General features: G+C 43.8%; 1 protein-coding gene across 4 annotated transcripts in view; it reads right to left on the reverse strand.

Moving 5' to 3' along the window:
* The window catches only part of SLC44A4 (solute carrier family 44 member 4), a 311,986-nt gene that overhangs the window by 58,279 nt on the left and 228,152 nt on the right, over nucleotides 1-25,555 (reverse strand). For all 4 annotated transcript variants that reach the window (XM_085632339.1, XM_085632504.1, XM_085632421.1 and 1 more), the window contains exons 7-10: nucleotides 17,566-17,626; nucleotides 15,604-15,697; nucleotides 15,042-15,125; nucleotides 13,331-13,443 (exon numbers count right to left, since the gene is read on the reverse strand). In XM_085632339.1, coding sequence (XP_085488465.1) covers nucleotides 13,331-13,443; nucleotides 15,042-15,125; nucleotides 15,604-15,697; nucleotides 17,566-17,626 — 352 coding nt within the window. The remainder of the gene's footprint in view (nucleotides 1-13,330; nucleotides 13,444-15,041; nucleotides 15,126-15,603; nucleotides 15,698-17,565; nucleotides 17,627-25,555) is intronic.

The following is a 25,555-nucleotide window of genomic DNA, read 5'->3' on the forward strand; positions in this document are numbered from 1 at the left end:
GCCCGCCACTTGAATATATATATATATATATATATATATATATATATATATATATATATATATATATATAGATATATATAATACAACTAATATTTTCGTTCTTTGCGGAGGTTACAAACACCATTTCTTTTGCAATCTTACCACCTTATACCCCTATGCACCCCTAAACCCTAAAACATACTTCCAAACTATGCCCTTGCTGGCCCCTAAACTCTAAAAATACACTAACTACCCTACGCCATCACCCACCCCTAAACAAACCCAATACCACCCTATGCCCTTTCCCACCCCTAAACTTAAAAAAACACCTTTACCACCTTACGTCCTTACCCATCCCTAAACCCTAAAAGCACCCTTACCACCCAATACCCCTACCAAACCCTAAACCCTAAAAACACCCTTACCACCCTATACCCTTACCCACTCCTAAACCCAAAAAACACCCTTACCCTTACCCACCCCTAAACCCTAAAAAGCCACTTACCATCCTATACCCTTTCCCACCTCTAAACCCTAAAAACACACTGACATGCTGTGCCCTTACCCATCCCTAAACACACCCTAAACATCCTATTTCCTTACCCACCTCTAAACCCTAAAAACAACCTTGCCTTTCAGTGCTCTTACTGACCTCTAAACCCTCAAAACACCTTTACCACCCTATACCTTTGCCCACCTCTAAACTCTAAACGCATCCTTACCATCCTATACCATAATATATACACACATATATATATTTATATTCTCAGATATGCGTGGTAAAGGTATATGCGTGGTAAAAACACGCATGGTAAACGATGCTTGGTAAAGGCAGTGCGTTGCAATGCCTGCGCTGTAAAGGCCGCCTCCTGTTTCCATCTCACAGGAAGCTTTAAGGTGGGCCATCAGAATACGGAAGGAGGTGCATGGTCTTGACTGAATCCTCAGTCAGAGGATGGATGGAACGGCAGTGTTGACATTTCCAGAGACATCATTAGCACATGTACGAATTATGATCTACTATGAAATCTTCAGTTGTTAAAAATATTGAACATTTTCTTAAGAGCAGGTTATTAATTCGAAATGCCCGATGGATTTGTGATCGATCACTGCAGCAATTACTTTGCCGTACTGTCCTGCCTAATTACAATCCGAATACAGATTTAGAAATTGTGAAACTATATGGATGGTAGGAATGAAATTAGACATGGAATACAGTTGATCCTCAAGCAGCTGTAAGATTATTTCTACCATGTCCTGTATCTTTAGGTCCCTGGCACAGTATTTAATTGGATTTTTGCTCTGAGATATCTCAGAGCACGCATGCCCTCTGTAGGGATGAAGCAGGCTCTTTGAGTAGAATTGAATAGTTTATTGGTAGAAAGCTACACGGCAGACAGGAGACATAGGCAGGACACCCTCTTGCTCCAACCGCCTCCCAAGCCTGTTTGAATCAGGCCAGACCCAGGAACAAAGCAAGCAGGCAACAATGGAACATGGAACATTCTCAAAAAGATTACAACAGCATTAGAACCTTAGGCTGCAGCATAAGGCCACAGCATGAAATAAACTATGATAGAGAATGCAACATATCCTCCTTTCGTCAACAAATTAAAAAAAAAAAAAAAAAGCATGAAATACAAGCAGTACAGCAATAACAAACCTCAAAGTAAGAGGAGGTACAATATAACAAAAGATTACAGTCGGGATCTGCTGGGGATAACCCTAAATCTCGTGCTTCTAACAGGAACTTCGGAGTGCGCAAGAGCATCACGAGCAAGAGAAGAGTCGGAAACAACAAGCGGTACATTCTTAACTTTAACAATCTTTCCTACATTCCACCATTTACTTCCTTCAACTTGGACCGCATTCCTTCCCACCTTAGTGACAGTAATGGGAGCACCAAACTTGCTTTGTCCCTTTTTAACAGGTGTGGGAGTTTTTTGTTTTGACTGTGGATAAAGCTTTGGCTTAACCCAAACCTTAGCCTTAATCATCGGATCATCAAAGATTGTCTCCAACTTGATCACAGAAGGGACATTCAGTGGCTGTCTTACATTGAAACTATGACAGCACTTTTGGGACGCCCTGAAATTTTTAGTAGACCTGAAGCCTTGTGTAGAGCTGATCTGCCGTGGGTGAAAATAAATTTTCTGAGAATTCGCATGGCCGAGCGCGAAGCCCACGATTTATGTAAACCCTCTGTGAGGGCTCATGTTCTGATATCTCCATCCTGTGTGCTGGCTCCTTATTTAATAACGGTAACCAACCCTTTTCATAGATGGCTTTTATCCAAATTTCGGTTTAACCAAATTTATACGGTGCTGTGGGATGTGAAAGACTGGTGCAAGCTGGAGGAATCGGCCCCATGCAAATGTGATGGTTTCTCTATTCAGGATAATGCCCATTTTTTGTTCTTTTGTTCCTTCTATCATGAACCTCGCACAAGATACTTAAAATCTATTTTGAAGGACCTGGGCTTTATCCAGTATAAGCCTGCACTGTTATATTTACAGATGTTGCTCTCTCCTCTAATTATGTACTGCACTGCTAGTTTTCTAGCCGCATCTGTGAGATGCAAGAGAATAAGGCTAAGATTGGAAGAACAATAGGAATTTGGATCCATCTATATTGCTCATTCGAGTGCTTTTTTTTAATGTATTTTATGCAATTATCGCCCTTTTAACCTGCTTTTTAAATTTATCAACTGTTTAATACTGTATTAAATTTATCAACTGTTTTATAGATGAACTTTTGATATTTGCTGTAGAATGCTTTTATGATTTTAATTAATCGAATAAAGTGGAATTTGACTTGACTTGACTTGTTTTGACTGGGAAATAGAGAGAATTTCTCTTGCTACCTCCATGAGACATTCTACATCAGAAAAGGTTTTAACCTATTTGTTCATCCATACTGGCTTAAAACTAGTATTGGCTCTTCTACCCCTTAACAGTTCGAAAGGAGATACTTTGGCCGTAGAATGGGGAGTTGTCCTATAGAACCAAAGCATGCTGTTCAAGGACTTCACTATGTCATGGTTACTAGACTCGGCCCATTTGATACAGTCACCCACCATTCTGTTCATCCGCCCGACAAGGCCGTTAGACTGGGGGTGATAAAGAGAACTCTTCACATGTTTAATGTTACAAGATTGTAGAAATGATTGAAAAGTGGCACTAATGAATTGTGTCCCATTGTCTGTGACCATAGCTTCAGGAAACCCTTCCCTCATGAAAACTCCCTTAAGGAAAGAAATGACAATGGCAGAAGATGGTTCTTTAACTAGATTGATCTCTGGCCACTTTGACCCATAATCAATAAGTACTAAAATAAAACGACACCCATAAATTAAGCTCTCAAATGGGCCCATATTATCCGTACAGACTTTGTTCCAAGGTCCAGAAGGACACTCGATGGGAAGAAGGGGTGGGGTCGATACTTTCAACCCTTTGTCAGCGGTTCGACAAACAACACACATGTCAATAAGTTCATCAATTTCGGCATCCATAGAGGGCCACCAGAAAAATTCTCAAATACGTCGTTTAGTGAAGATAGAACCCAAATGACCATCATGAGCTTTGGTAATAATACTCTAAGACTCTGCGGGGGAATACATTTGTCAGATCGCAGCAAAACACCACCCTCTATAGATAACTCAGACTCAATCTTCCAAAAGGGTTGCAGACTTGGAGAAAGGACACGTTCTTTGGGCCAACCACACTTAACAAACTCGCACACTTGCTGCAGAATATCATCATCACTAAAAGCTTTCCACCAGTTCTCTTCCGTGCCAAGATCATGTTCTTTGAGATCGAGGGAAGCTACAAAACGGTCATCAGAATCTTCCTCATGATGAAAATCATGTTTCTCATCAATATTTTTCACAGGAAAGCGAGATAAAAAAAATCAGCCCTGATGTTCCTACCCCCGGAAACATGAACAACATCGAATTGGTACTGCATAAGGCGAGATACCATCCGGACAATCCTGGAAGAACAGCATTTACTGGTGCCAGAACCAAGAATACTAATCAAGCGCTTATGGTCAGTTCTCAATAGGAAACGTCTACCCCAAACATATGGGCAAAACTTTTCAATTGCCCACAGGCAGGATGGGAGTTCCTTTTCAATCACGGAGCACTGTAGTTCTCCGTCCCTTAAAACTCTAGAGGCAAATGCTATTGTATTCTCGGCATTGCACACATTTTGGGCTAATACAGCCCCCAACCAGACTTGGCTGGCGTCTAATGTAATGCACGTGGATAACTCGGGATCATAAGGTTTAAGCGCCCCACTGTTACTGACACTTTCTTTCACATATTGAAGAGCAGACGCACATGCATCAGACCAACTAAACAAAACACCTTTTCTAAGAAGGGAGCTAATGAGTCGTACAATGGTATCATAATTGGAAATAAATTTAGAATAGTATTCCAAAAGACCAAGCAAAGACTTGACTCCTGTCTTATCAACAGGTGCAGAAACATTGACAATAACATCTAAAAGCCCCTCCCTGGGTCTAATTCCATCACTAGAAATAAGATAACCGAGATACTCAATCTCTTCACTAAGTAAGTAGAAGTTAATAAAAACCTTTACTAAAAGGAAAATGCTCAAATCAGAAATTCATAAGGAGAAATGCGCTACAATTTCATCATTTATGCAAACATTAAAAGGACAGAGCTTTGGGAGGATTTGGCCTAGCCCAGTGTTTTATTCTCAGATAGGATGTGCTTTTTAGTCAATCCTTAGCCCGAAGGTTGTGATATAAAAACATAGATTAAAAAAATGTATGAGTAGCAATTATATTTAAAAATCACAGGATTAATAGTTGCATTTATCAGGATTGTTTCAATTTTTATGATATAGATAGGTCCTTCTTGTCCTTGGCCTTTCCAAAGCCCAATGGTTTTCAAGGCAATGAAAAAAAGAAAAAGGTTTTTGTGTCAGGCGTATCCCTGGTGTGAAAAGAAGGCCAGTCTCGGGATCAAGAATGGTAAGCCCTTGATTTGGAGCTATCTTATGGTGTGCCAGGGCTCTTCATTTTCTCCTCTGCCGCCACTGTACAAACCAGCATGCCGGCTGTATGTCTCCTCCACCAAAGCAAGCCTTCACTGCTTGCCTGCAGGTTCTTATCCTCTTGATGTTAAAGATAGATTTCAGAAGCAAGCGTCGTTGTAGGTCCAGACCGTGGCAGATGCATAGTAGATGCAGGATCCTCTCTTCTGCTTACCTGCAGAGGCGGCCCGAGTTGTTTCTGTGGTTCGCTTCCAAGGTGGTAGATGCGGGAGGAAAGGAAGAATTCCCAATTGAAACCGGAGGTATTTCTCTTTTAGCCTCCTGCTGAAGCCAGCACACAGGTTGTTTTGCGGGCCAGGTGTTATATAGCTCTGCAGCACGCACCAACCGTGAGACCTTTTCCTGAGCGTTTCTTTGTCTTCGAGTGCTGAGAGCTTTTTTACTGTCTTATTTTGGAAAGACTTGAAGCTGTTCTGCGTTCCCATAGTTGCCCAGTGCTCCTTCAGGCCTAGGCGGTTTATGGATGCGGTCAGGTAATCCTTTGGGGTGCAAGCTCTGCTTGTGTTTATCTCTTTCCACAGGTGGAAATTCAGAGAGCACTTATCTGAGCTTCTGATCCTAAACCAGCATTTCACATAAGCAGCGTTGCGAGCTATTTTTTGTGACTGTAGGCCAAGTTCCAGCCTGATTTGCGCGGGAGAGACATAATTTGGTAGGCTAAAGATTATTCTTGCCGCTCTTAGCACAGTTTGTTCCAAAGTCCCTTCATCTTTTCCCCGGAGGCACTCGCTCCTGTATGTAATAGCTGGAATTAACTTTGCTTGTAGAACTTGTAATAAGGGATAAAAGCTTGGCCCAGCAGTTTTGAGTTCAAAGATTTTAGAGCTACCGCTATGGAGTTTCCTCTTCGTTTTATGGCTTCTTTTTGTGGCTTATAAGTACCTTTCTCTTCAAGTATCACCCCTAGGTACTTGTATTCTGGCACGACTGCCAGGTTCCAGTGAAACCCAATTGTGTTCTTTTTCGGGTTTAACCGCATGATCTTTGACTTTTCTAGGTTGATGGTTAAACCGTTAGATGCAGCATGATTGGCAGTTGTATTTAGCAGGTTGCTGAAGCCCAATTGGAGTTCGGCTTATTAGGACAAAAAGTTAGAGAGTGACAGTCCACCTGACCTCGGTGCGTGAGAGGTGCTACTGTTTAATTCTGTCGTAAGGTCTGCCATAAACAGATTAGAAAGCATGGGGGGCCAGCACGCACCCCTGCTCAACCTGCTTGCTGTTGGTATTCTCCTAGACAGATATTCGCCGGTACCTAGTTTTACTTGAACCTAAGTGTTGGTATGTAGGTGGATTATCTGTTTTAATAGCGCTGATGCGATTTCCATCTTCGCTAGTTTAGTCCATAGTTTGTGCCTATTTATACTGTCGAAAGCAGCCGAATAATCAATGAAGCAGAAAAATAGGGGGAGGTTTGCTGCTTTGGCACCATCCATCAGTAGCGTCAGGGCAAATAGATTTGTAATGGTCCCTGTGCCTTTGGAAAAGCCTGTCTGATTGATGGGGATGAGGGATTTTTCATTAGCCCATGATGTTAATTCGTCCAAAAGGTATTTTGCCTCAACATCAATTAGGGCTACAAGTCTATAGCTAGTAGGTTTGTTCTTATCTTCCTTCTTGTAGATTGGTGATATTATAGAGCCTTTCCAGGAGTCTGGGATACCAGCCCCTTCTTCTATGCAATTGAACACTGGTAATAATGCAGTCGCCCAGTAGTTCGGATCAGTTTTAATCAATATTGGGGGGGGATACTGTTGGGGCCAGGTGCCCCCTCTGGCCTCCCTTTGGCTACTCGTTTTTTAAATCGGTAAAATCGGGAAGTGCAGTTCCCTTGCTGATGTTTCCATGGGTGCTCAGCTTGTCAGGCTGTCCTGGCCCTGGTTGTGCTATAACGGGGCTTTCCCCTCTTGGGTTAAAGTGTTCCTGGAGATGGCCTGCCCAATTTTCCTCTGTTAGATGGGAATTGATGCCCTGCACATGGGTATTACCTAAGTTATTTATTGTTTGCCAGAATTTTGCGCTTTGATTTGTCTTTGCGTAAAACAGGAGCTTAGCCCACAAAGTATCTTCTGCTTCCCTTTTTGCTTGCCAGATCATTTTCTTCTTTGTTGCTTTTAATTGCGCAAGGGTTTTTTGTAGGGTAGTTTTGTTTCCCCTTTGTCTTAGCTTTCGTAAAGTTTTATTTATATCTTTATTGAGGGCCCTCAGGTTTGGTATACTCAATATTGGTAAATGTTTCCCAACGGGTTTTTGCATTACTATGTGCCTCTGCTTGATTTTCCCAGATTGGCTTGGCTATGGTTTGCAGTTTGTCAGGTTGGCTAGTTATGCAGTTGAGCCGTCTGAGATTCACGGTATAAATCGTTGCAGGATCCTCCACTGGGAAGATCAAGGGCCTCCTTTATACAAAACGAAATTTCCTGGGTCTGATGATCGCTATGCTCTTTTGTTCCAATCCTGAAACTAGAAATCCTACTAAACAATTGTAAAGTAACCAGCCTGTAATCTATTGTAGAGCTTGCCATGGCTTTATGATAAGTTGCTGCAGGGGGTTGGTCTTCCAGAAAGCGACCATTTGATACGACAAGGCTTAAGTGCTCCATGTCCTGTATAAAGTTCCCAGACTGGGCTGTCAGCGTTATCTTTTTGCCCTGTACCTGGTTGGGGATCTTCCCTGCTGTAAGTTGTTCCTCCAGAGCAGTTCCCCTCGATTGTGGTCCTATTAAATGCATATTAAAATCCCCGGCCAGTACAAGGTTGGTTGTTGACTCTTCCGAGAGTAACTTTGTTATTTCCATACCTACCATTTGAACTCCTCTGGCTTTATCTCGTGGGTGAATGTAAACATTTAGTACAATAATTTGTTGTTTAACGTTGCTCTCCTCTATGTCCAGTGCAAGAATTTGGAGCTCATTTGTTGGAGTTAGAGTGAAGTTAACTTCTCTTGTCCCCCTTATGGTGCTAATTGAGGAGTAGATAGAAAGGCCGCCCTTTAGCTGGCCAAATTTGGCTCCTTTGGTTGCTGGGAGATGATGGGTTTTGAAGCCAAGTAAATGCTGAGGTGCTTCCAGCCACGTCTCCTGCATTAGAATTAAGTCGAAGCATTGGATATAAGAGAGAAATTCTGTGTCCGATACCTTGTTCTCAGACCATTTACATTCCATGAGCATATTTGAAGATTCGAGCCGCCCTCGAATTCTTTGATGGAACTTAGTCAAAAGCCCTCTCCTTGTGAGTTTATTGTTCTAGCTAGCCAAGACCAGTCGTCCTGTGGGGGGTCGTCATCCTGTCTTTTCCCTCCCGGTGGACGCACATCCGTGCTCCGTGCCTCTTTGAGGACTGATTGGGCGGTCCTGGAATGTAGATAATCTGAGTCAACTGGTCTATTAGGTTTAAGAGGATCAGGATAGCCAGGTTGTTGGTTGAAAAGTATTTTGATTCCCCAGGCTTTTAATTGGGCATCCTCCGCTAGGATTCTCCTTGCCGTTATCTCTGAGTCCCAAGTTGCCTTGGTCATTTCTCTTCTTGACAGATTTGAACGCTGAGTCGATGTCTGCCAAGCTCCTGATTGATTGAATCAGACGCAAAATGTTCCCTCTATTGAGGGTGTCCCCTTGGCCTCTCGATTTGAATTCAGGGATGAATATGATTGCTCGGCTCTTCTGGTTCATGGTGTTGATGGGTAGATGCTTGGTCTGGTTTAATTGGCTTGTTAGTGGGGGGGGCGATCATTGCCAATGGCTATCCCCCCCACAGCATGCTTTTGTCCAGCAGGCGGGTGTGCTACTGTTATTAGTTATGTCCTTCAAGTTGCCGTTACTGTTAGTCAGCGGACATTCCCTCTCTGCGGAATGGTTTTGCGTGGGCTGTTCTGCTCCAAGAGCTACCACCCCTGGTTCTGGGGTTTGCTGCGATATCTCAGAGGTCTGCTTGTGACCGGTGTGCGTATGTGCAGTACTGTAAGTTGTGCAGACCAGATTGCTGTTTTTGCCGGTCAATATATTTTTGCATCCCGTGCAGCAAATTTGCTTTAATCGTTCTGCTGCGGGAGCTTTCACCTCTGGTTCAGGTGTCTCCCTAGATACCTCGGGGGACGTCTCCTGGGAGGTCTTCGTGGTTGGAAGGCCCGCTTTGCTTTCTGTCTTTAGCGAGCAGGGTTCAGCAGTGGCGGTGATACCCAAGCTTGCTGTCCCAAAATCTGGTCTATTAAGAGGGAAGTAGTCCGTTATGTTCTTCTTCCTGTTTCTCCCTTTCCTCTTTTTCTTGCGATTTTGGGTCCGCTGCTCCTTGCCCTGCCCATTTTTCACATCTTGGATGTTAGGGGCTTGTGCTATCAATAGTTCCCCTTCTGGCTCCTGCATGCGTTCATGTTGCTCTATGTTGCTGCTAGCTTCCATTGCTTTGTGCCCCATACTGGTTAACCTTTTCGCCCAAGATTACTCTTTTTGCTGGCCCTCTGTAGCATCTGATGTCTTAAGCCAGCGAGGACTTGAGCGGATATTAGATCTATTCTCCTTGGTGTGGGCCTTTGAGGGAGTTTTATCCCTGCCCTTCTCCTCAGAGGCTAATTCTCTACTGGCAATTGCCGCCGTATTGTATTTTTTAATGGTTTCTAGGGGGTTTGTCCTGATGTTCGTTAAGTTCCTAATGTCGCTCACCAGATATCCCATAGCCGCCTGCAGTGTGGATAGTTTGTCCACACAGGTACAGTGTGACTGCATTCATTGTGTTCTGTCCTGTACTCTGTGTATCATATCAGCCATGTTTGTAAGTCTGTGGTCAATATTAGCAACGTGGTTGGCAACTGAATTAAGGATAGTTAATTGTATATCCATTTTGTCAGAATAAAATTGCATTGCCCTGATGGACAACTGCATAGTATCCAGTAGGGACGACTACAGCCTACCTGTGTCTAGGCCGTCCGATTCCTTCGGTCGGATTTGGTGCCCACTTTGAGACTCTGGGTGCCTTGTGCAATAGGTACTTCACTAAGAAATTTACACTTTTTTGACTTGACCACTACACCATGCTGTTTGAAAATTTCCAACACCTTGCAAAGTAAGGAGTCATGTGATGGGACATCTTTGGAATGAATCAAAACATTGTCTTGAAAAACAAGAACTCCCTCAATTCCACCAAGTAAATTCTGCATGACACGTTGGAATACAGATGCAGCGGAAGCTAGTCCGAATGGCATCCGCTTGTACTGAAAAGTGCCTAGGGGTGACACAAACGCTGTGAGAGGACGTGAGTCACAATGTAACTATTTGGTGGTAGGCACTAACCAGATCTAACTTGGAAATGTACCCAGAACCTCTGACACATGCAAAAAGATCGCAAATCTTGGGTAGGGGGTGAGAATCAATCCAAATCTCTTTATTTAAGGACCTCAATTCCACGCAAACACGTAGCTTCCCACATTTTTTACGTGCAACAACCAAAGGCGAAAGCCAGAGAGAAGACTCTGTTGGCTCAATAATGCCTTGATCACATAAAGACTTGAGTTCCTTTTCAAGATCATCCCTGACACTGAATGGTACCCCTCTCAGTTTATGCTTAACAGGAAGTGTTCCATCTTTCACAATGATCTTGTGTTTGAATTCCTGTACCATTCCCAAACCATCTCCAAAAACGGATGGAAATCTTTCCTTCCATTTATTCTGTTGGTGTTCCTTCAAAATTACAAGAATGTGTTCTTTTGAAGCTGTCTTTAGAATCATGCGAAATAAACCTTGATGGTACCAACCGAAAATGTTCAACCCCTTAATAGCGACATAGACTTTGCCTCTAATCTTTCTTTCCTTAAAAATCAACACATCTTCAAAGTATCCGGTTCAAAAGGTCTGTTTCCCCATGTTTCATAGAACAGCTTTTGTGTTATCATTGTGATTCTGGCATCAGAATCGACTAGTAAATTTAGAAACTTATCACCAACCTGGATCTCAACAATAGGGTCGACACAGTTAGTTGTATCCCCTTCAACTGGTTCCGAATCATGCACATCGGTAACTACAGAGACCAAGTCAGAGTCAGACTCGTGATCAGATTCTAACACGCATGCAACTGTTTTCTTCCGATTTTTCATTTTTAAGCATACCTTAGCAAAGTGCCCTACTTTTTTACAATAATTGCAAACAACATTGGCACCTGGACACTTCGCACCCTTCTGATGAGGAGGATTACCACAACAATAACACATTTGTTTCATGTTGGAATGTTCTAACACATTTTTGCCTCCAGAGGAATTTTTCCCAGAAGAATTATTTGGAGAAGAATAACAAAAATCAATTTATTTACCCTTAGTATTGGCTATAACAACATTTACAGACTCAAGCGTTTTGTCTTCCAGTTCCTTCAACGAAGTCTGTGATGTTTCAATACTTTTCGCTATTTTGATTGCCTCATCGAGAGTGGGGTTACTAAGAGACAACAATTTCTGACAAATGCGTTTGCCCTTGTAGTGGCATACAAATTGGTCTCTGATTAACTGATCTGTAAATGCTTCGAATTGACAAACAGAAGCCAGTCTGCGGAGAACAGAGATGTAGGAGTCTACATCTTCTCCTTCACTTTGATGCCTTTTAAAAAACTTGTGACGTAAGATCATTATAATTGGTTGTTTATCGAATCTAATTTTGAGTTTTGTTATGGTGTCTTGATAGTCATCAATGTCATCCTCAGGAAGGTGAGATATTTCAGGAAGGTGCTTAAAAATAGACTTATCCTCAAACCCTAGAGAATAGAGAAGAAAATATTTCTTGCGCTGACTGCTGAATCTGGAAGCACCAATCGCTTCAAGATAGGTTGTGAAAGCATCAAACCAAACCTCCCATCGAACAGGAGGTTCTCCAGGAGATTCTAGGAATTAAGGAGGAGGAGCAACTGACTGCATGATTATGATGACAACGAAAAGTGAAAGGAAAAAAAATAGAAAAGTAAGGAATACAGTAGAAAACGACAGAGCAAAGTTGAAAGTGAGCAGGCAAGACAGACACAATAAAGAAAGTATAGTCGTGAATACAATATTAAGTGGGTGTGCGACTCACCGTGTGACAATTCGCTTTGTCAACGAAAATGAAGACAAAAAAAACAAAAACTAGTGAGCAGATCACTGTGCGAATCACTGTGATAAATTCCACCGTGCAGGTATAAAATATCACGTAGTGCGAATCACCGCAATGGAATCCGCATGTGTAGACAGCAAAATGGTGTGCGAATCACCGCAATGGAATCCGCATGTGTAGACAGCAAAATGGTGTGCGAATCACCGCAATGGAATACAAAGCAAAAGCGATGAAGATAAACAAGATAGAAACAGTGCCAGAACGTGTGTCAATTACTGTGACTGGCTTTGCCTGGGCACTAGTGACGTTGGTGGTGTGTGGATCACCGTTTAATGATCGACGTTAGTGAACACACGTAGTGGTGAGCAGTTCAGCACTGTAAACTGAAAGCAGTACAAGACAAGAGATTTGCCAAATGTCGTGACTGGCTTTCGATGTAATACTGAACGTCAAGGGTTTCTGGGCAACAGAGTTGCAGTAGAAACACTTGTTCACTGTGACGTCGATGTCATGGTAGTCCAGGAAGAGTTGTACGTGAGATGTCCTGCGCGTAGAGGCAGGCAGTCAGGCAGATACTGAATTGCCGTTGAGCGTGCGCACGACAATCACGTCAGGCCTAAACGATGCGCAGTGCCGCTGCGCAAAGGGAACGGTTAGGCCCAGAGATCATGCGCAGGCTGTTGAGAACAACAAAGACAAGCTGTAACGAAAGTCACTTGCGGAAAACAACGGAGTGGCAGAGGATGCAAAAATTAACGAAGACAGGCGGAAACGGAAATGGCTTGCCGAGGGGAAAACAATACTTGGCTGCGCATAACGGGAGCTTGGAGGTAGAGCGTAGAGCATGGAAACAGAGAGTAGAGGATACATTGTGAGTGCTCCTGAACATAGAAATAAACTGCCTTACCGCCGAAGGAGGTACGAGTCTTGAATTTTCCTTTTGTAGAAATGTGAAATAGGAGTATGTACACGCGGGGTCCAGCGTGTTACCGTGTAGCCAGATCGTCGCCACAAATTTGCAGTGATGAAGCAGGCTCTTTGAGTAGAATTGAATAGTTTATTGGTAGAAAGCTAGTTGGCAGACAGGAGACATAGGCAGGACACCCTCTAGCTCCAACCGCCTTCCAAGCCTGTTTGAATCAGGCCAGACCCAGCAACAAAGCAAGCAGGCAACAATGGAACATACAACACCCTCATAATGTCTTACCATATCCGATGACCCCAATGACGCCAATGATCAGCACCCAGATGAGGATCCCAGCGATGAACCGCAGCAGGAGGAGGAAGAGAAGACTGAGGACCATTGCCATCACCAGACAGCTGAGGAAGAGAGGGAGAGAGGGAAGTGAGACATCTGGCTGAGTGCTGGAGGTACTCTACCCAACATCTGCGAGCAGAGAACTAGCATCAAATACCGAACAGACCTCTTACCTTGACCACCTAGCATGGCCTCTAAAGGGACTTATTGGAGTCGAACATGACCATAGAAGGAGTCCAGAGTAAGCACACAGCAGGGCCCTTTCCGAACAAACTAAACAAGCCTTGTTGTATTTACGGTTAATGTCACGAGCCAGCACTGGCGCGTGACATCTAGTGTTCGACTGCTCTCCTGCGCGAGAGTCCTATTGTCTTCCCTGCCCCCTCATTGGTTCCCCCCACATTCCACTCCCTTAGTACCCTGCCACCCCAACGGTTCCAACTGTCACAGGAAGCCTGGAGTCTTTACCGCACAGTGTGTAGGGGCTGTTGCATAATTAAAACTTGTGAATCCATACAATCACTTCCACCTCGTTTCTACAAGCCTTGGGTATAATTTATCCCCAAAAATATTTATTTTGTCTACTACACAGCACTAACTGCGCTTCAATGTCAGTCCCCTATCATGCAGCTTCCATGGGTTTGCCTCTTTAAAGGTGATGGGGTAGGCAGCCTCTATCAGGCTGGGGTAATACAGATTCATCCAGTGGTGGGTCAGTGGGGTCTCTCAAGCAGACACTAGATCATTGTAATAAACAGGCAGTGTCTGCTGAGAACCTTCAGCAGGTGGAACCTCCCCAGCAAATGGACCTCCCACCGTTCATCGCTGGAGGAACAGGCAACGCCAACTCTGGACCAACCATACCGTCCATGTGATCAGGTTTTTGTGTTTAAAGAGGCGCCTGGAGAGAGGGGGCAACAATGGGTCCCACTGTTTAACTTCCTGTAATTCCAAATCATCCCAACAGCAGAGGCATTTCCAACCAGAGGAAATAAATGCCCCCCCCCCCCCCACTCAAGCACACAATACTTTAGTGTGATGAGTATTACAGACCATTCCCCAGAATGACAACAGAAACAACAATAGAAGAAAGGATGTGTCGAGCCACCCCTGGACACAGGCACCCTGCCCTGCACAGATCTAGAGTGTGTTGAAAGAGGTCCTTGAAAGGAGCTGGTGGTGCCACCTACGACTACAAACCAACATATGGGGGTTTGAAGAGCTAAAAATGACTCCTGCCCCTCACCCGCTGTAAATCCAGGAACTCAGACCTTGACCGACAATAGTTCTCAGGCCATCTCGTTGAATCTTCAGCTACCATCCACCTACTGCGGTCCTCTCTTGGTTTCCGTTCCTCTACTAAACAAATTTAAGGGGCCATCCGGTGAACGATGCGACAATATACCTCGAAACCCCACTTGCTTTACCGTGGAGCTTCTCTTTACAACCATAACTGCGCCTTATGGGCCTAAGATAGCACACTAGGCTGTGTGTCCACCCGGAGTCGTGCTGAGTGCATGTTCAGATCCTCTGAGTATAACCACATCTTTAACCTGAGTTCAGCAACAGTAACAACTGCTCAGGCCCCCCCCCCCGAGATGCATCAGTCGGCAGTGCGTCCAGTTCAAAAGGTTCTTCTATTCACTGAACAAGTACTCACATGACGATCCAGTACCAAGACTTGGCGAAGTCCTCAAAGATCTTCTTGCTGATGTTCTGGAAGTCCAGCGACTTCACAATGGCACTGGAAGAGAGTAAAGAAGGACATCAGAAAAAAGAGTCAGAGGGCTCTGCGTCATCCCGGCACAGGACTCGAAGGCAAGGGAACCCAGGTGTTCAGTAAACACATGTGGCAGGCCAAGCCTGAGTGGGAGGCAGCAGACCAGGACTGAGTGGGAGGCAGGCCAGGACATGGTGGGAGGCAGGCCAGGACATGGTGGGATGCAGGCCAGGCCTGAGTGGGAGGCAGCAGGCCAGGACTGTGTGAGAGGCAGCAGGCCAGGCCTGAGTGGGAGGCAGCAGGCCAGGCCTGAGTGGGAGGCAGCAGGGAGAGGCCACTGGTGCTGATGTGAGAGGCTGCCGTGTGCATGAGGTGTTAAGAGCGTCCAGTGCATGACTGAGGCCACCAGATGTGTGAAGGATAGTGATGCTACCAGACTTGCTGCACCTGGTATCAGCCCAAGATGTGTAACCCCCTGCACCCCCTCTGAAGCCTCACTTACTTCGCACCAGCAGTGATTTCATTCTGCGTCTTGTTGGACTCAGGGAAATTCGTGGGGAAGACGACGGTAGCATTCGGTAAACACCTGTTGAAGACTGAAACCAAAAAGAGAGTTCTTCTTCGTCAGCAAGATACAACTTTAGTGGTGTCCCAAAAGTAGACCGAGTATCCCTTCAAGCTGGCACCCGACCCTCCCTCACACAGCCCAGAGCACAACTAGACTAGAGATTGGGAGAAAGATCGTCCCCTCCACGTCACTGCTCCTCATGTATACGAGGGGGCCCCTTGTTGGAGACTGGCCCCACCCACTCACTGGGAGCCATCCCAGCAGCTGGCACCCTCACCAGCCAACTGAACTACGCAAGCCAGCACTGAAAGTACAGCAGTCTAGTGGGGGTGGGGAGGGGTTGTAATGACCAGTACGAGGAAGACAGAAGTGTGATACCGGTAAGCACTTCTGCAACGCACAGTTCACGGAGCCGAACACGTTCGCCTCGGACACCATCGCCACAGGCAATGCCGATGCAGCCTCCATACCACAGACCCAGCTTACCACACCTGGAACACATACTCTAGACATGTCTGTTCCCACAGGCTCCAGTGTGCAGCGGTGCATCACTCCATGACAATATTACACCGCATCAAACCCATGACCCCGACCACATCATGGCACTGATGTGCATGACTTTGCCACACCACATCACACCTCGATCTGTGATGCAAATGTTAAAATATACCCAACAGTAACATCAAGTATGAAAATTGGGAGTAGAAAAATGTACACTAGATTTAAGTTTAAAAAAAGAAACTGGACTGTATGATTTAAGTAAAAAAAAAATCAGGTACCAATCATGGTAGCCTTTTCGTTACTTCTACGGATGGCGCAGAGGGTCAGAAAACAGCAACAAGGGGCAGAATTTGTAGTCACATTACTGATGCGCAAATACCTTTTGGACCAGTATGGAGAAAAAGGGAATGGAAGGATTGAGATTTGCTGACATGCTCTAAACTTACAACTAAAAAATGAGGAAAAACAAGAAAAAGAAAGTAAGAAAGGGGAAGAGTGAACCCCCTCTCTGTCTCCCCCAAGAAAGGGGGAGACAGAGAGGGGGAGACAGAGGGAGACGGAGAGGGAGGGAGATAGAGGGAGACGGAAGGAGAGGGAGGGAGATGGAGGGAGAGGGGGGAGACGGAGGAGGGAGGGAGACGGAGGGAGACGGAGGAAGACGGAGGAAGGAGGGAGACGGAGGAGGGACGGAGGAGGGAGGGAGACGGAGGAGGGAGGGAGACGGAGGAGGGAGGGAGGGAGATGGAGAGATAGGTGTATGCCGGGTCCGGTGGCTCAGTGGACGAAGGCGTCCGCTGCAGGGACCTATGTTCCACCTCATGGTCGCAGTTTTTTTTGTTGCTCTAGCCCCGCCCCCTACCCCAATGACCCCGCCCCCAAGGTGCGGCCCTCGGCCACAAACCGCACTGTAAATTTGGCCCCCAAGAGAAAGTTTGTGAGTACCCCTGATCTAATCCATCTATAGGAAGGATCCCAAATTCTGTGTTTCTGAATCAAGTTTCAATATGCTTTTTGTGCATTTCTAATGTACATTTTTTTATTAAATGAATTTACTTTTCAGACTCTTTCCAACCAAAAACAATTTGCACTTCGTCTTCCAAATCTGGAGCAAATTCCCTAATATGGTACTAAAATCAACCCGACCATCTTATATTTTGACATTTCCAGCATCACAAATGTAGACATGGTTGCCATAGTTGTATGGTCTGTGATCGGCCAATCAGTAATCAGGCTCACCTGGGCCTATCTGAGTGCCCTGATTCTCATCCTTCCCATACGGGCAACTTGCTTTATGTTTGTAAACCAGTTTTATCCAATATTATATCAATAATAGCATCATCTAAACAAGATGTATGGGTCGATGGCCAAGGCTTCACAGGTGTAATGCACACTTACTTGGAGCAGAGGGCACAGTGAAGCGAGGGCACATTTCTCTGCTGAGGATTTGAGAAACTGTCTGTACAAAAAAAAAAAAAAAAAGAGAGAGAGAGAGAGAGACAGAATTCAAATATCAACTTAAAAGGAAATTTTTTAATTCGAAGAATTGAATGAGAAGACTCTGTTCTGGTATTATGTTATATGACATATGCTCTGACCACTTAATTTATTCCAGATGTGTCAATATTTCACTTTCTCCTTACTGTAACTCTTATCTTCAGCAGTACTGTGAAATTCCAATAAAGATATTTTAGCAGAAAAAGTTCCAATATTCTGAATCCCCAAAGCTTTCCATGGAAACATATTATAGCCAAACAAGCAGTGACATATTTCTGTGGAGCAACAGAATCTCCCACTGGACCAAACTACAATGTTTCGGCCATGGGCCTTCTTCAGGTGAGTTGCTCTTTCATATAATATAAAACCAATAATTTTCCGCAAATCACTCACACGCATGTGACTTACTCAATGAAACATCGTGGTGGGTTCTTGAGCGATGTTGTGTCAGCAATACAGAAACACCATCAATTAACTAAGTAACCAAACAAACATACCACTGCAATCTAGTTACTGCATGGGTCAGTGAATCACATAGCTAAAGCAGTTTCCTTTTTTTTTTTAAAGATTTTTATTGAGCAGATTCGAGAAATACAAAAGAGAGATATAGCGCTAGACAACAGGGAAAAGCACAAAAAAACGAAAAAAGCAATAATAATCGAAGCTTTAGGGTGGCAGGACAGACAACAAGTACTAGGCATTTAAATAATAAGGTCAGCATAAATAAGATTCCAATTACATTTCTTGGAAAGAGAAAAAAAAAAAAAGCCTTTTTAAGGAAAAAAATAGCATTGAAAGAGCGAAGTTCTCTTGAAATACAATAGGGCATTTAAGCTGAAGGAAACCTTTATATATACATGTGTTGACAAAAGAATCTAATTAGTCCCTCAGCTGCTCATACCAATTAGCTATTGGTGACCAAACTTGTTCCCCGTAAAGTCGAGACTTTTTCCCTCTGGCTCCATAAATTGCTATTTCTTGCTTGTATATTGCTAATAGTCTATTTAGCCATCCCTGGAAAGTTGGTGCTTCGGGATCTTTCCATCTTGTTGCTAAAGTTATTTTATAGACCGCAGTGCCTATGTAAATAGCAGGAATTTCTAGGTTGGTGAGGCCAAGAGAATCATCGTATCCTAACAAAAACAGAGTGGTTGATGTTTTTATCTCGTACCCGAAAATTTCGGCCCAATACTTAATGATGGCATTTTTAAGCTGTTCTAGTTTAGGGCAGTCCGAAAGCATGTGTATAAGGTCAGCAGGACCTAGAGTACATCTGGGACACTTATCATGTTCTATCTTACCCCAGGAGAACAGTTTGAAGGGCGTGTAGTATAAATTGAATGTAGTTTTATAGATTTGGGCCTTTAAATTAGAGGCAAGTAAGACTTTAGAAGACAGGTATAGAGTCATATCTATATCAACATTAACATTATTCAGTTTATAAGCCCAGCTGGTTTCTATATATTCAAGGTCATCGGGGTGATTTCTTATGAAGATGTTATATAAATTACTTATTCTGGTAGAATGTTTTCCTATAAGGTCTAGGAGTGGTATGGGTTTTAGTTCTATGTCAGATTTAATTTGTCTAAGACTTGTGTAAATTTGAATAAATTTTAAATAGTCTGTGGGTTGGATATCATATTTCACGTATAGTTCGTCAAATGTTGTTTTGCCCTCACTATCCAAGAAATCCCCAATGGTTATAATACCTAGCTTCGCCCACCGCCTTGTTATATTATCATTGAGGTATTGCGGTATGACTGCGCTATACCATAACGGTGTATATTTGGTATATTTTGAAATTGAAAGTATTTTAGTAATTCTATTCCAGGTTTTACGGGCATCTATAAAGGTCTTAAATTTAATTTTTTTAAAGTAAGAAGGTTCTACTTGTCTCAGTAGCAGACCTCTTGCTTTGCTGCCCAACATTAGCTCATAAATTGAAGGCATATGTTGATCATGATTGTTGTTAATCTTGGTGCCGGGTATAAGCAGAACCATCATTTGTTGTAGAAAAGCGGCCCATAAATAGTAAGTTAGATTTGGAATTGCTAAGCCACCTCTAGCAGATGGTAATGTTAACTTAGCTAGGGCTCTCCTTGTCTTCCCGTAGCTCCAGATAAAGGATGATATTGCACGATCTAATGTTTTGATTGTGTCATTACTAGCAAGAAGGGGAATAGCTCGAAATAAATATAGAATCTTTGGGAATACCACCATTTTAACGTAATTTCCTCTGCCAATTATGGAAAGATGAAGGTTATTTGCTAAAGCAGTTTCCAAGCCCACCAGATTTTTTTTCTCAGTTGGTAGTCACACCTACATGTTAGCGGTTTGTCTTTGCAACTATTTTTCTAATCCTTAGTCACACTCAATGTGCTTTCTCTGCGTTTCAATACTGAATGTGGTGAGATTACTTCAAACAACTGCTCCTTGCTACAAGTAGAAATATGGGCCACTTGGGAGATTGCCCAGCACTGCCATGTTCCAAACAAAAATATCTGCACACCTACTAACGTGCCAGTTGTGTGTTCGCTTTTGGGAAAACACATAAATACACATTATTACCCTTTCTGTGAATGGGTGTTCTGGTGGGATAACGTATGCAGTGTTCCATACTCCAACCCTACCTCCCCCTCTTCAAAGCTACTCAGCCATACAAACTTTGAAGGTTTTGGAGTCCAAGCACAATTTAATTGCGGCCATGTGAACCATGGATGACTATGGTCAAAGTCTTCCTCTTGTTTCGTTGCTTGAGTCATTAAGTGGAGTGATGAGGAAAGACCCTTCAGGAGGTGGGGTGTTTTTTGCAGGAAAGGAAGAAGGTAGTGTTGCAGGGATTCTGCTTATGCACAGAACTATGCGCAGGAACCCAGGACCTCAGAGAATTGTGGTGTACCAAAAACTCCCCTCAGAACCCAGATCCCCTTATCCGACTAGCTTAGTGTCCCATTCGTTAGCCGAGGTTTAGCTCAGCGGTCCCAATGTATAGACAACCCAGAACAAGCGACTTGGAATATTCTCAGGAATGGTGGGAATCAGAAATACCCGTTCGTAATTATTCTCATATCAGTCCACAACAGAATAAACAGAGACAAGGTAAAGTTTAAAGAGTTTATTTTATAAACCTCGCGTCCTGAGATGCAGTACTTTGGCTAACATAAGCAGACAAATGCTTAAGATCAGAAACACCAGCATTGTTACAATACAATCGAAAATGAAAGGAGCAATCATAATAAAATGACAGTGGAAACAGCCACCTTCCTTTCGCTAGTAAACTAATAGTATTATTATTAGACTATTAGAAGGTCTCTAGGCTTGAATGGGGGACCTCATACCGTATAGATCAGCTTAGTGGAATCACATCACAGGATCAGCTAGGCTCTCTCCTGGGAACGCTCTTCTTCCGAATGAATCTAAAACGTGCTGCATTGCAATATTAAAAGCACTCGTCTTTCAGGTATCTGCAGCTGCGTGCATGTTATGGCTAAATAGTGGTACGATCAACCTGCACACAACAACCTGCACCGTCTAGTGACCCAGACTGTTTCTTTACACAATGTACAGACCAAGGTCGCTGCTCACTGTTAAGGATGTTAAACAACAGACAGTTCTTATGTGAAGCAAAGTCGAGTAAGCATTTCTCAATTAATAACATGCAACTACAGTGTCGCGTGCAAAAGCAGCAAAAGCGGCAAGATGGCTTTCTAACATCTAACGTGGTTGTGCTAACTTAGCATTGTACGTAGGGAGATAGTAATCTTCACTACACCCCCCCTTGATCGGACCACTAACCACTAGGGGCGCACTTTCAAGAACGCAGAGTTCAAGTTTGATAGAACGGAACCAAGGGCATGAACAGTAAGTCCATATAAGGTAAGTGAAAAGTTCGAAAAAAAATAAAAATAAAAACGATGTTTCAGGGAAAAAAACCATGCAAAGGGAAAAAAATATAACATCGATGGATGCACCATGAAATGAAGAGGGCAAAAAGTCAATCCATCAAGGTATAAGCACAATAAGTTGCAACAGCTTCCAAGAGGAAATCATTGGAACGTTCTGCAAAATTATCTGCCATCCAGTTCAGCAAAGGGAAGGAACACACGTGTTCCTCGACCACTGGAGCCTCTAGCACCATACGAGGACAACAGGCGGGTTCCTCAAGATAACTTCTCGCTAGTAAGTCAGCAGCAGCCGTTCCGATGTCCCAATTCCCTAGAACTCCATATGCTGCTCCACAGGCCATAATCCTGACGCCATAACAGTCCAACTCATGAGCCACTAAGGGGCTCATCAGCCGATCATAATCCGGGGCAGGAGACACCGAGTTTGACAGGCACAAATCCAGAGCCCATTGGAATGGACAATCTAGGCAATGAAAGACAGGTTGCACACAGGTAAAGAAGGGAAACCGGAAGGACAATCCATAGGCAATGCTTAAGTTCGCCAGCGGCAGAGTGCCGTAGTATTCAAGCATCTGGTTACGAAGATGGAGCAGCCGGGGCATGCTGTCTTGTAAGGCAAGTTGTGCAGCCATAGCGTAGTACGCAGATCAATAACAGCACCCCAGCTACGAGGGCGAGAAGCAAAGGGAGACCTCCGAAGACGCTGGAAAAAATAAAATGAAAAAAGGCGGGGATCACACCAAAAATAGTTTGAAAGGAGGTCACGAGGCCGGAGCCCACAATTTTGAAAAAATGAGCCAGGCCACTTGTTGACGAGGCATTAAAGATAGTCTGAATCAGAGTCCCAAAATGAAGTGGGAGATCAGTATTCAAAAGCGCTTGCACCACTGTGCGCGTGTTAGCTACGTGAAGGACAAATGTTTCTCGGGATGAAGTCAACGCGACTTCTTTTTGAGACAATAGAGCCCTTATTCTGCTCATCTTGTTGAACTCTGCTTTCAAGGTTGGAATGGAAGGCCAGATGGATACATCGAGCCGTCCATGCGGGGGTGGGAAAAGGACGTTATTACAGCAAACTACCCGTTGTGATACAGTCACTATGTCAGGTATTCCCACATACATCCCACAGCAAGCTTCATTATTTAACAGCAAATAACTACCGTTAGCAAGCAGCGTAAAAGACGGTGTTATAACTGGCACCGGAATCCCTTTCAGGACGCAAGCTAAATTAGGAGCGTGTATATTACAAGCACCATGCAATTGAATGTGCCTACACACTACAGAGTGATCTGGAGTGGAAGTGCAGTCTTCACCTTTTAAATAGACCTCCTTGCCGTCTCTCACGCACCTATATGTGAATGGGAGTGACCAAACTTCGTGCAGGAAGGCAGTACCAAGTTTTTCATATCTGCCCAGAGCATAATGTTTCATGCACGAACTGAACTTAAACAGGGGGAACGGTAACGTGATCAACCCGTGAATAAGCCACACAGCAGAGTTTAATTCAGCAACCGAGAAAGGTAAAGGTTCTAACTTTTCAATGTGCAGTAATGAGTAAGTAGCATCCTTCATGGACATGAACTGTTGTTTTGCAGTTAAATTAAAAGGAAGGAACAAAGATGAAGTATTCATGTAATCCCAAGGGACTTTCCCAGCCTTTAACGTTTGCAAAGTCCATGCAAACTGCATAATAGAACGCAATTGATTTTGACCATGATACAATACAGACAAATCATCCTGCACAATGTCTACTACAGACGAAACAATATTATCGAAGGTATAAATTCTGGAAGACAAGGTGTTTATGCTATTATCTATTACAGCTAATACTTTTTCCATATTGGCTTGGTCAATATCTCATAATCTGGATGCAGCTTCAATCTGTGATAGCTTCCAAACTTCGTTGTAAACAGCATATGCCCATCTTTTGGACCTGCCAACCGCAGGACCCTTAACAAAATCATTCAAATCTATTTTGTCATTCAAACGTGATAAATGAAGTTTAACAGACGCTAAGGTAAAATGTTGCAGCCATGACTGGCATAACTTCCCCACTGAGTAGGTAGTCACTGTGTGCGAAGATTCAAAACGGGGGTCTACACGAACTTGTGTATACCCCGGAGCTAAATCCAGAAACCGATGTTGACAGGAATCTGAGCTCGTTTGCCACACCAACCACCCTTCAGGATTTAATGCTGAAACATTGAAGGTTGTGCTGGAAACGAGGGACTGCAACGTAGCAAGGGACAGATCTGTATGATTCTCCCAATTAGGATAAGCACCCAGATCCGGGGTCGAGGGGGAATTATATTTTTTAGATGTAGCCAATCCAAAACAGGTGGTCTGAAAAATAGATGAATTCAAAAACAACATGTGGTTCGGGATGAGGCAGGCACGATGCAACGCTTCAGTTCCCTGTACCTGCCACGGTTTAGAACCCCAAACCGATTTAAGATCGATTGTAGCTTTCCATAGGTCATAACCTCCGATTGCCAATTCGTCCATAAAGGAATTGGAATACAACATTTTGGTGTGTGTCAGTCTAATCTTAGAAGCAGATGCAGCTGCAACCTTAAAATAAAAGGAGGCGGGATTAGACACACTAAAATCCGAAAAATATGTTAATTTGTTCACTAACGTTGTGGAGCTGCCAGGCATAGGGGCTGGACAGTGTTCCCATTGTGTAAAATTAACAACATTTCTAAAAGTATTTGCTCGGTGTAGGAAATGTGTGCCATAATGTTGGTAGCAGAATTGTTCATCATAATTTCCAGTATCTAAATACAAATCTTCAGCATCAAATGCAGCATAATATTTCAAATCAGAAAATAGTGCTTCTATCGCCTGTACATCCCAATCATCTGATCGGATGTTCTGTTTAACTACATCACCCATAGAAACACGAAAAACATTTGGCACATTAATCACTTCGGTAGGGCCATGAATTTGAAATTTTACAGCATCCCAAGCGACCCCATCACGCACAGGCCAGGCAGTAATGTTCACAAAAGTCTGGTCCCTTTTCATACTGTGTGATGAGGAGTGGGGGGCCAAAGTTCCATCAATTAATCCAATTGTAGATCTTTCCTTCATGTAGTGTCCATTGATAAGTCTAAAAAACACTACCACAAAACCAATGGACAAACAAAAAAACACATGTGAGCACCAGCCAAATGTAAGTCCAAGGCGGAATTAAAAAATGTCTTTTGAACCAGGCAACAAAAATAGAAACTTTTGATGGGGCATTGGAAGTCATTGAATTAGTGTCAAAAGAGGAACGTGACTGGTTAATAGCGGTGGATTGTAAAAGAGGCACCGGGACTTCTGCTGGATAAGCATACTCAGCATCTTCAGGCAGACCACCAGCTGTTGGTGGCAATAAAGGACCAGTAACTGTATGCATCTCGACGGCAACATCAGGCAAGGTGTTAGAAGCTGGGGCCACAACAGAATTTCGCAGCATTGAAGGGCAAGAAACTGCTGGAGTCATACTAAGAAGTATTGGCCACTCGCTGTAGCTTGACATTGTCAATAGAGTTGTACCTGTTATCCTTGCGACCAGGAAGTGGAGGTAAAATGACTGTACGTGTACCCTGTACTCCAACCACCGGAACTGGTGCACGATAAGAGGAGCCGAACTCCTTCTTGTTCTCCACCTTCTCACGGACCAGGTCACCAACTCGAGGTAGCCAGCCAACTACCGGAATCTGAAGTGCAGCATCAGACATGGAGGGTATGTGTTCCATTGCTAGAGTGTCTCTGGCTTCTTGAAGATTCTGCAATACAGCACAGTGATCATCTAGGTCAAAAGGCGCGGCCGCCGCCGCCATGTCTAGACCATCAAGGTCCGGGACAAACATTCGGATGCCAAAGAGCATCATGTATGGGGTCCGCCCATCCAGAGACCGTCTAGGGAGATTATTAAGTGCACGTTGCACGTCATACAAGTGGGCTAGCCAGTTCCGGCCAGTACCTAAAACCCTGGC

The sequence above is a fragment of the Triturus cristatus genome, chromosome 1_1 (assembly GCF_964204655.1).
Source record: "Triturus cristatus chromosome 1_1, aTriCri1.1, whole genome shotgun sequence".
Lineage (NCBI taxonomy): Eukaryota > Metazoa > Chordata > Amphibia > Caudata > Salamandridae > Triturus > Triturus cristatus.